The following is a 12,031-nucleotide window of genomic DNA, read 5'->3' as shown; positions in this document are numbered from 1 at the left end:
TTTAAAATTCAAAGAGGTATTTTTTTAATGCTGACGAGTTTCCCTGACATAGCTAGCATGAAACGCTGGCCTACACCCCAGTACAGATGCTCTGCAGCTTGCAGTCTTGACAGATTCGTTGGTTATAATGGGAGCAATGTAGTTTTGTAAAATTTTCAATCAATTACAATATTGTTTAATCAAAAAGGCTGGAATATCCCTAGTGAAAAATAAATATACTAAAATGTATTTGAAATGCATTTATTTCATGCTAAGTATACTAAAATGCATTTAAATATTTATGATTAATTCAAAAAGTAACATCTCTTGCAAAAAAGAAGTGTGCTTAATTGTGCAAAATGTGCATTTGCAGTGCACTTCAAAACTTAAAAGAATATGTACATTTTCAATCATTATATTTTAATAATCTTTCGTCATGTTTTAAAGAAGTACACTTATTTTGATGAGTTGACTAACAAACTAAAGCACATGTAAAGTACATGATTATAATTTTAACTGTAGTTTGTTAAAGTTGCGCAATACTTGTTAGGAATTACTGATCACTGACTGTAAGAAAAACCAAGGCTGTCATGCTGATTGCGATACCTTGGTGTTGGCGGGGAGGCCGAGCGTGATGGTGGGGAGACTGGAGGGATTCTGCACTGTGAAGTGAGTTAAAGAGCCGTCCTGCAACAGCAGCCTCTGAGCCTGAAACACACACACACACACACACACCAGGCACAAAAATTACACAGGAATTAAGGGGGAAATGCAGCTAAACAGTCAACATTTTACTCTTTTTCATATCTGTATTCTATAATTCAAAATATTCGATTATTATTATTCACAGTAGGCCTAGTTTTGGGTAAAAGTTGCTAATATGAATTTTTTTTTTTTTTTTTACGAAAAAACTAAAATCAGCTCTGAACACACTGAATGTTTTGTATAATATATGTATTTTATAATACATTTATAATATGCATTCTTATGTATATATATAAATATTGGTCCCCGAACTAAAGTGTGACCAAATTTTAATGTTTTTATTTTTTATTTTAAAATTAAATGAATGCTTTGCTTAAATAATAATAATAAAAATAATTATATATATATATATATATATATATATATATATATATATATATATATATATATATATATATATATATATATATATATATATATATATATAAATTGGTCCCTACCAAAAATTTTTATTAAATTGACTAAATCAGTTGAAGAAATAATAATATTTAGTTAACTACGGATTTTAAAAGAAACAAAATGCCATCAAAAATGTTACAAAAAATGTCCCACACATTAATTTCCATGGGGAAAATGTTGACCCCTAATAAAAAAAAAATTCAAAAATAAAAATCTCTGTGATCTACTCTTGCGTGCGAGTGGTCGAGGCTCCTGTATGTGACCCATCAGAGAGATGTGCATTTATGTAAGCCCAAAAATGGAGTAATAAAGCGATGAGGAGGCTTGGGATGGAAACGGGAGATTGGGTGTCCTGGCAGCTGCCTGCAGCTGTCCTTCTCCAGTGTCTTTGTTTAAAACATGTCATTATGCCAAAGGGCGGCGCAAAGCAGGAACCTCCTGAAACAAGCCCTGTCGAGCTCCGCTTTCTCAACAAATGCCCCGAACAAACAACTCCCACCGGAGGAATATTAAAGAACCATCCTATCATGCCTCTCTGTGTGTGTGTGTGTGTGTGTGTGTGTGTGTGTGTGTGTGTATGTGTCTGGGAGTTTGTCCTCTCCACAACAAAAAAACATTGCATTTAAAAAAAAAAAAGGAGAAGCTAAATACATTTAAACTGTACCAACTGACTGCATCATTACATAATGAGCCATTTTCCATAATTGTTAGGATTTATAATTGCATTACCAGAACTTCCCATTATAAGGAAGCCAAGATACACCTTAGAGACCGGGCTGAGGAGTGTATTTTGGGAGTGTGAGGACTGTTACCTCATGGGACAGGCTGGCGGTAGCAGGCAGCACTCCGTTCTCATTGGGCAGACTGTCGTTTGGAGAGCTGCAGCCGGACACTGGAGTACTGCTGCTGCTGGGGGACGAATCTGAGAGCAGCAAACACACACACACACACACACAATCTGTCAGTCTATACATGGGCGGCACATCAGTACATGTATTAAAGGGATAATCAACCCAAAAATGAAGATTCTGTCATCGTTTACTCATGGCGTTCCAAACCCGTAAGACTTTTGTTCATCTTCAGAACACAAATGAAGATCATTCTAATGAAATCTGAGAGATTTCTGTCCCTCCATTGACACTTTCTCTCACAACAGACATAGAATCAGATCGTAAAACTAATCCATATGAATTAAACAGATCAGTCCAAATTTACTGACTCGATCGCTTTATATGAAGAACAGATTGAATTTAGGCTTTTATTCACATATAAACACTGATCAGCGGACATAAACAGAAGCTCAATCAGACTTGCTTGATGCACAAGAACTCAAACATACTGCGTAACACGAGAATGAACCTCATAAATGATATGTGCTTTAATTAATGTTCATATGTGAATAAAAGCTTAAATTAAATCTGTTCATTATATAAAGCGATCGAGTCTCTTCAGAAAATGTAAACTGCTCAATAAATATGGATTTGTTTTATGATCTCTTTATGAACTTTTTGAAGCATCAAAGTGGTAGTTGCATCAATTGTCGATAGAGGGACCAAAATCTCAGATTTCATAAAAATATGTGTGTTCTGGAGATGAATGAAAGTCTTACAGGTTTGGAACGACATTAGGGTGAGTAAATGATGACAAGAGTTTTAATTTTTGGGTGAACTAATTACTTAAAATTAGGCTAAATTATGCAACAATGTTACTTTAACTGACAGAAGGTCTACATGAGAACATTTAGTTTACATAACATTTAGTCTATAGCCTACATACAATATGACTACATCAAAAGAGTTCAATCATAACAACAAAAAGCAGCGGTAGGGTGTTGTAGTTACCCAGTGTGTCAGGGACGCGGTGTTTGACGGCGGGCGGCGCGCTCTCTTTGCGGGTCAGCGGGCTCTTACGGGTGTTCAGGTGCTTCTTTAGCTTATGCTTCACCTTCAGGTTCGGCTCTGAGGCTGCAACAAGAACAAAACAACAATAGCGTAACCAAAAGGAAGTTTTGGTCGTGTGCTGTACTTTTGCAGGTTCAGTTGAAGTTTATTTGTGCCATACGCCTGTGTTGATGTGTCATCAATGCGCTCTTTAAAAAGTAACAATCCATGATGACAAATAACAACCATGTGTATAAATGAAAATATACAGTACCATCAATAAAATCGACATAACCACAACAAACAACCAGCATGTGTTTCACAGATAACCTACGGGCTGTAATAACCACATGTCAACACCTGAGATTTAAAGTGGATTGTTCCAGAGACTACACACATAACATAGTCACACATAGCCAGAAGATGATTAGGATGAGTAACTAGTTGAGTAGCGTTTTTTCTCAGATTTTAGGAGAGATGCTTTAAAGTGCAGCTTCTCAGAGTGGGCATTAGCGCACTGATAGCATACTATGGTTAGCATGTTTGCTAACATCTAACAGTAAGTGCTGAGTCTCTATATTTATATTTTAGCTCAGTATAAAGAAACATTTCAGGACCAGTGTTGAGGGTAATGTAATGTGAGTTATGTAACCAGATTACTTTTTCAAGTAACTAGTAAAGTAACGCATTACTTTTTAAGTTACTTTTTCAGATAGGTAACGCCAGTTACTTTTTCCCCATTTATTGATTGAAAGCTCTCCTGTCCGCATGTTGAGAGAAATCGGGAGTAAGATGTTACTTTAGTTCTAGAATAAATGTGAACATGCATTAATTCATCTCACTCACAAAAAAAACAAAAAACAGATTCAGTATTCCTCAAAATGAATAAAAACACTGAAATGCACCTCAGAATATGACGCAAATCTGCAATAATTAAATATGTTAAATAATACAAATATCCTTTATGTATTTAATCCCATTTTATTAACCAGAATTTTTGCTGCTGTCTTTTGCTGATCCAAATCAACCGTACTAATAAGCAAAAATTACTCAAAATAAACTAACATTTGTTCTTCATTTTTTATTGCTGAAAAGTGTTCTTCTTCTGCGTTCTATTGTACAGACATGCATTTGCTTTTCCTTCAGTATGAGGCTTTTGTTGTGAAAGGGCTTTTACATTTGCCAAAAATAAAACTTCTTATATTAAAAACAAACAAGCAAGCACTGCCCAGATTTAAAAAGTAACGCAGAAGTAACGTAACGCATTACTTTCCATAAAAAGTAACTAACGTAATTAGCTACTTTTTTAGGGAGCAACGCAATACTGTAATGCATTACTTTTAAAAGTAACTTATCCCAACACTGTTCAGGACTTTCAATATTTCTGCTTGATACGCAAAAACCAAGAAGTACGTTTGAGCTTGCATTTAACACATTTGATGAGCTCAATGTATGTGTGTTTAGCAATGTTTATATGTGAATAACAGCTAAATTAAATCTGTCGTGCTTCTTCAGAGAAGTTGTATTACGCATGTTTGCTTCATATGGATTACTTTTACAATGTCTTTATAAACTTTTTGAAGCATCAAAGTTTAGGTGAAATGGACTTTCAATTCTTTTTTTTTTATTTCAACTGACAGAAATCTCAGGTTTCATAAAAACATCTTTGTGCTTAGAAGACGAGGGTGAGTAAATTATGTCTGAATTGTAATTTTTGGGTGAACTATCCCTTTAAGACCAACTATTCGACTGCTCATTGATATAACCCAGCAATTAGTTGATTTAGATGTCTTTTTGCACGTTTATTGACCTGTAACTACTTACAGTACATGCAAACGTAGCATCTACTTCCCCTCTGTTTGATCACACAGTCACAGTTCTGTGCTTTTGTTGCTGGTTCAGATAAGAAGGTGGTTCTGAAATCTCTTCTGTACTTCCTGCTAATTGTTTTTGTCATTGTAAAAACACTAGTTCTGTCGGCGGACGTGTTGAGAACTGTAATTTCACAGCTGTACTTACTCGTCTTTACCAGTAAATGACTTGACTCTGCGCAGCATCATGTTAAACGCTTCCTCGTTTGACCATCGAGTGCAAAGTGATCCTGACAGACGGCGCTGAACTGATATGAAGTGGACAGGTCAAGTATTTGGAAACTCTCTCAAGGACTACTTCAAGCAAACCCTTCTGTTCGATGCTGAAAACTGACTGATAGTCACAATTTAACTTTTTATGATGATTGCTTATTGTCATAAGTTGAAAAACGTCTCCAGAATCATATTTTAGTCCCTATACGTATATGATTACGATTTGTGCACTTTTATCACCCAATAAAACTCAATCATTTAGTAAAGTAAAAGAATGGTTATTCTGAACTAGCTGTGGGATTTGCATTATTGTATATGTCTAGCACTTATGTTTGTACTAATTGAATGAAAGCTCAAAAGTTTAATACTTGAGGCCTGTTCATATCAAGATGAATATTCGGTACAAAAATTTAAATTTGAATGAACTTTAAATGTGTTTGTTCAGACTGACACGTATAGGTTTTTAATGTCTTTTCTGACACATAGCAAAGAAAACTGGTCAATCAATGAGCGCCTTTTTGTCACATGACCAGAGCTGACACTGTTACATAAAACTACAAATTGGTGGCGCACACAAACAGACTATTTTGCTTTTTGGTATTGCACCACGAATAAAAAAATCTGAATGGCTGTTTCAAAACATGTAATGACTCACTTTTGTGTACTTTTTGTGTTCTTTGTGCTGCTTTTTCTATAAGCGCCACCTACTGTCAGAGAGAGAATTTGCATTTGCATTTTCATTATAATATTAATTTTATTATTTTTATTTCTTTATTTCCTTTTCACTGACTGACTGACTATGATTTTTATTTTCATTTCATTTTATTCATTTTAATTTTTTTATTATTTTTTTCCACCAACTGTCAGAGAATAAATTTGCATTTTCTTTTCATTTTATTAATATTAATTTTATTATTTTATTTTTAAAATGTCTTTATTTCTTTTTCACTTACTGTCAGTGAATGAATCTGCAATGAGTCTGTCTGCCATTTATTTTATTAATATTATTATTTATTTTATTTCTAAATGTGTGACCTACTAAATGTGTTTCAGAGAGTGAATTTTCATTTTAATTCAGTCTCTCTGCCGTTTATTTTATTAATAATCATTTTATTCATTTCTTTATTTCACCTACTGTCAGGGAGTGAATTTGCATTTTTATTTAGTTTATCCGCATTGGTCTGAACAAACAAATCGAATGTGAAAATTTTAGCTGAATTTCACTGCTGCACATTTGTGTTTGGTGTGAACAGACTTTTACAGTTACAGGTTTTAGAGCAAATCCTGAACCCATAAAAGTATGAGCAATAATTACAGTGATGATTAGCACTACAAAAGCAGAACAAAGACGTTTAAACTCTGTGGCTTCGTGTGAATAACTGGACGTCCAGTCAGAGTTATTATGACATAATGAGCCGCTGCGTTTTGCCCGTGGGGCTGACAGGGGAGTGTCTCTCAGAGGTAAATGAGAAGTTACGCAAGGCCTTGTTAACAGAGTGCTGCCTGGAGCAAAGCGAGGCTCTGGGAGTTTGTCCGAATGCTTCCACACTCATCCAGCCTGTTCTCAGCTGATCTGTATGTAGATGCTGATGAATGAACTGTCGTGTGATGTTGTTTGTATGTATGTGTGACAGTGACATACTCGCTCGTCTCAGGGGTGGTTCGTCGGGCCCTTCGCTGAGAGCTGGTTTTGTGGAGGACAGGAGCGGCTGTACAAGAGCGCTGGGATCTGGAACCAACTCCCTGAGGGAACACAGAAGACCTATATTTTAAGATCTGAAGAAAAGCATGTGTACTTTAACAGTTGTGGGTGGATATGAGAGCTGTTTCTAACCGGTAGGCGACGGACGGGCTGCTCAGAGGGTTGGAGTTGGTCCTCTCCAGCACCGCCTTCTGCTTCTTCAGAATCACTTGCGCCAGTTTCTGCTTCACCAACGCACTGGCAACAGCACCTGTCAATCAATACAACCAGCCAATTAAAATCCAAAAAAGCAAAACATTCTCAGTTTTTCAATTTAATATTCTCAATTTAATATTTTCAGGGATTGTGGCCCTCCATAAATACAACCAGTCAATGAAATAATGCCAAACCAAATTATTAAAAAGAAGAAGCAATGCAAATATAACTCTTTTTCAATGTCAAGCAGGGCCTAAAACTAACTTTTTGCCACACTTGCCACTGGCCGGTGACGTGATCAAATTTACCGGCCGAAAGATTTTTTTACCGGCCATGAAACTCTTTTTGCAAAAACAGGCAGTCATTACTACTACAATGACTAAACATATTTACAATATTTTTAATTTGTCCTTTACTTTACTTAGAAGAAAAAAACAACAAACAGATTTTTTTTTTTTTTTTCCCAAACACGTTAATGGATTAGAGCAGGGCTATTCAATTAGCTTCATTTGAGGGCCGGATTATCGAACTGAAAATTTGATGGGGGGCCAAGGGGGTGGGGGCCGTCCCGATCTCTTTCTGGGGGGACCTATAAAATTAGAAATTAAACTGAAATCTAAAATTTATAAAAGGTTAACATTAGTGCTGTCTGCCAATCAATTAAAAAATTATTAATCACACATTTTTCTGTAAGTAATCATGATTAATCGCATATTTATATTGTCATAATTTCACATTGAACCTCCAATTTAATGTAACAACATAAATATAGTATATTTTATATTATATAATTAATGAATTATTGATACCAATATTGCTACTGGTGTCTCTATTAAATGCATTTTCCCTCAATTCTACCTATTAATTATAGCCATTCAACATTACAGTATAATTAAAAGCCATTATTTTTAACATTTAATAAGCTCTGAAATATTAAGTGATTTTAAAACAATCTTCACATAAACTATAAATGGCATATGCTTAAACTATACAGATTAACCTTTATTAATCAGCGACTAGAGCAGTCGAGTGATTTCTCTTTTTCTTTTGATTTATATCACTGACAGACTTCAGCAGGTTTCCTTTAAAAGCAGTGCCGTCTCTTTAAAACCTGATGCACATGACGCGGATCTGACACATATCTTATTTTACGAGGTATTGAGGTAACTCGCCAAAACCACGTATTTTGACATAATTGTGTGTGTTTTCATCCGTTGATGCGCTACTGGTGCACTGTCTAAAAGCGGCTCAGCGTATGTGTTCAGCTGAACGAGCAACCTTTCAACTAAAGCCTACTTCACTGCACCGTTTAGGCGGCGTAACCCCAGGTGTGTGTCGCCACATTCTCGGGTTATGAAGAATAAAGAAGGGAAAAGTTAATTTTTCCGAAATGAAGCAGCAATATCTTCTCAGGTAAAGGTTATTAGAACCGTGTCTAGTTTTACCCGCCAACCCACCAATCAATAATATTAATTTTATTTCTTTATTTTATTTAATAATTTTAATTCTTTATTTTACATTTGATTTTATTTTCATGTTTATTATTTTAGTTTAGTTTAGTTTAGTTTAGTTTAGTTTAGTTTAGTTTAGTTTAGTTTGGTTACGTTAAGTTTCGTTACGTTTTTTTGGTCCAGGACAAGGCCATTTTAAGTAACTAAAGTAAGGTTTAATATTTTTAATTAATTAATTTTTATTTATTTATTTTATTATGTTAAAATAAAATATTAAATGTATTTTTTTTTATTACATTGATATATTTAGTTTCCTGCATTTTTAAAATTAATTTAAAATTTAATATTTTTTTATTTTATGTTATGTTATTTTAGTTTATTTTATATTTTTTAATTAATTTTAAATTTTAAATTAATTTATTATTTTTATTTTATTACGTTATGTTATTTTTAGTTTATTTTATATTTTATTTTTGTTTAGTCTCATTTATTTTCGTTTAGTCTATTTTACTTTAGTTTAGTTTAGCTGGCCCTGAAATAGGCCATGTTAAGTAACTAAAGTAAGGTTGTTGTTTTTTTTAAGTTTTTTTTTTTTTCGAACAAGGCAAATCTGATATTACTAGTCACTGACCCAATTTAGTTTTAAAATGTCAGTTTTCTCCCACAGAAAAATGTCAGCGATGTTTCTATCGAGGGCCTGCACTGTGAGTGTGGTTCAGCTCTATTGTGGAGCTCTGCGGCTGAGGTTGCAGTGAGGTCGAGGGAAGGAAACTGCATGTTGACTCAGTGCCTCCCTGTCCTTCCAGAGCGGCCATTATGTGGCAGCTACGTCATGCTGGTTCTAACCAATATGGTCAATATTGACACGGTTACTGTTTGTGCTGAACGATTAATTTTACCTCTCTGCAGGTGCTTTCTCTCACAACAGTCATAGCATCAGCTGGGATTAAAAACTCCAGCTGCAGTGAATCGTGTGAAAGACACTTGTGCATCACCTACACACTTCTGATGTGGAAATGTGTTTTTTAAGAGAGTCATTGATCTTTTTTTTTGGAAAAGAACAGCACTGATTGTTACAACAAATCATTATCTGCTTAATGCACAGTTTATTAATAGCAAATCTGGTGGCAGTAGGTTTCAGACTCCAGATGTTGTTTAATTGTAACAGTGCAACAATAATTACTGCTCTCATTTAGTGAAAAATAAACAACAACGAAAGTGGTATTAATGTTTGCCAGCGTGACCAAACGCTGCAGCATGACACATGAGTGACTGGAGACGCTCATGATCACAATGGAGCAATTCTACTGCACACACACACGCAGTGCTGCTACAGACACGCAGAGGGCAAAAGTGCAAAACCCCTCTCTATCTATCCATCTATCTATCTATCTACAGTGGGGCAAAAAAGTATTTAGTCAGCCACCAATTGTGCAAGTTCTCCCACTTAAAAAGATGAGAGAGGCCTGTAATTTTCATCATAGGTATACCTCAACTATGAGAGACAAAATGAGAAAAAAAATCCAGAAAATCACATTGTAGGATTTTTAAAGAATTAATTGGTAAATTCCTCTGTAAAATAAGTATTTGGTCACCTACAAACAAGCAAGATTTCTGGCTCTCACAGACCTGTAACTTCTTCTTTAAGAGGCTCCTCTGTCCTCCACTCGTTACCTGTATTAATGGCATCTGTTTGAACTCATTATCAGTATAAAAGACACCTGTCCACAACCTCAAACAGTCCAACTCCAAACTCCACCATGGCCAAGACCAAAGAGCTGTCAAAGGACACCAGAAACAAAATTGTAGACCTGCACCAGGCTGGGAAGACTGAATCTGCAATAGGTAAGCAGCTTGGTGTGAAGAAATCAACTGTGGGAGCAATTATTAGAAAATGGAAGACATACAAGACCACTGATAATCTCCCTCGATCTGGGGCTCCACGCAAGATCTCAACCCGTGGGGTCAAAATGATCACAAGAACTGTTTTTTTGGTAAAAACTCAACTTGTCGTGTTTGGAGGAGAAAGAATGCTGAATTGCATCCAAAGAACACCATACCTACTGTGAAGCATGGGGGTGGAAACATCATGCTTTGGGGCTGTTTTTCTGCAAAGGGACCAGGACGACTGATCCGTGTAAACGAAAGAATGAATGGGGCCATGTATCGTGAGATTTTGAGTGAAAACCTCCTTCCATCAGCAAGGGCATTGAAGATGAAACATGGCTGGGTCTTTCAGCATGACAATGATCCCAAACACACCGCCCGGCAATCTAAGGAGTGGCTTCAGAAGAAGCATTTCAAGGTCCTGGAGTGGCCTAGCCAGTCTCCAGATCTCAACCCCATCGAAAATCTTTGGAGTCCTGTGTTGCCCAGCGACAGCCCCAAAACATTACTGCTCTAGAGGAGATCTGCATGGAGGAATGGGCCAAAATACCAGCAACAGTGTGTGAAAACCTTGTGAAGACTTACAGAAAACGTTTGACCTCTGTCATTGCCAACAAAGGGTATATAACAAAGTATTGAGATGAAATTTTGTTATTGACCAAATACTTATTTTCTACCATAATTTGCAAATAAATTCTTTAAAAATCCTACAATGTGATTTTCTGGATTTTTTTCCCTCATTTTGTCTCTCATAGTTGAGGTATACCGATGATGAAAATTTCAGGCCTCTCTCATCTTTTTAAGTGGGAGAACTTGCACAATTGGTGGCTGACTAAATACTTTTTTGCCCCACTGTATCTATCTATCGTCTGTCTGTCTGTCTATCTATCTATCATTTTGTTATCATTCTATTCTTCTATCTATGTTTTGGACATGGCACCAAGGTTTTTTGGTGATCCAGTATATCATAGAAATTTCATGGTAATATTTTAATTAACTTGGAGTAACAGGTAAATACATGCTGAAATGTTGACTATCATTCAGTGCCATGAGATACATCACAGTACTATGGTTTTACCATCCATCTATTCATGTAGGTCTACAAAAAGCCCCATGGTATTATATGGTATAGTACGGCACAATCTGTAACTGGGAGTCCACTAGCGGCAGTGAGACAGTAAATACCCTTTATAGAACAACAGGGTTCCCATGTTCAGTGCAGACTCCTCCCATGTGTTTTCAACCACAAAGTTTTGTTTTTACTCTCAGAGCTATTTCCTGAGGCAGCCGTGGCCCTGTTTCAGTTGAGCTACTATTAAAAAAGGGCACTGGCACCATGTAAAACTCTTTTTCTCAGTCGATTAAGTACATTTCTTAAATCGACCCTAATTCTTGAAACTGTTTGTTCAAACTCCACAACACAACCTACTTGCGCACAGCACCTGTTCGATTCTTCTCAGTTGAAAATTACAATCTCGTTCTTGGGGCTAAAGATGCATATTAGTGACATTTGAGTCATCAATCATCCAAGTGCTTCATTTTAAAGGCATCTCATTCATGAAATGACAAAAACAGAATCTCATTTCTGTCTTGCTAATCAAAGTAACCCCAACCCCAAACTAGTATACTATGTTTGGTGACCACTAGTCATTCTTTTAGACATTCACTCTGTATTTATGTAAGCACATA

At 35.8% G+C, this 12,031-nt stretch overlaps 1 protein-coding gene across 3 annotated transcripts in view; it reads right to left on the bottom strand.

Annotated features, from left to right (window-relative positions):
* hdac7a (histone deacetylase 7a) overlaps positions 1-12,031 on the bottom strand; it is a 92,691-nt gene that overhangs the window by 26,271 nt on the left and 54,389 nt on the right. For all 3 annotated transcript variants that reach the window (XM_058762436.1, XM_058762435.1, XM_058762437.1), the window contains exons 5-9: positions 6,942-7,059; positions 6,750-6,850; positions 2,985-3,107; positions 1,956-2,065; positions 586-687 (exon numbers count right to left, since the gene is read on the bottom strand). In XM_058762436.1, coding sequence (XP_058618419.1) covers positions 586-687; positions 1,956-2,065; positions 2,985-3,107; positions 6,750-6,850; positions 6,942-7,059 — 554 coding nt within the window. The remainder of the gene's footprint in view (positions 1-585; positions 688-1,955; positions 2,066-2,984; positions 3,108-6,749; positions 6,851-6,941; positions 7,060-12,031) is intronic.

This window comes from Onychostoma macrolepis, chromosome 23 (genome assembly GCF_012432095.1).
Source record: "Onychostoma macrolepis isolate SWU-2019 chromosome 23, ASM1243209v1, whole genome shotgun sequence".
Classification (NCBI taxonomy): Eukaryota; Metazoa; Chordata; class Actinopteri; order Cypriniformes; family Cyprinidae; genus Onychostoma; species Onychostoma macrolepis.
Note: the sequence above shows the minus strand (reverse complement) of the source record. Positions and strands in the feature narration are given on the sequence as shown.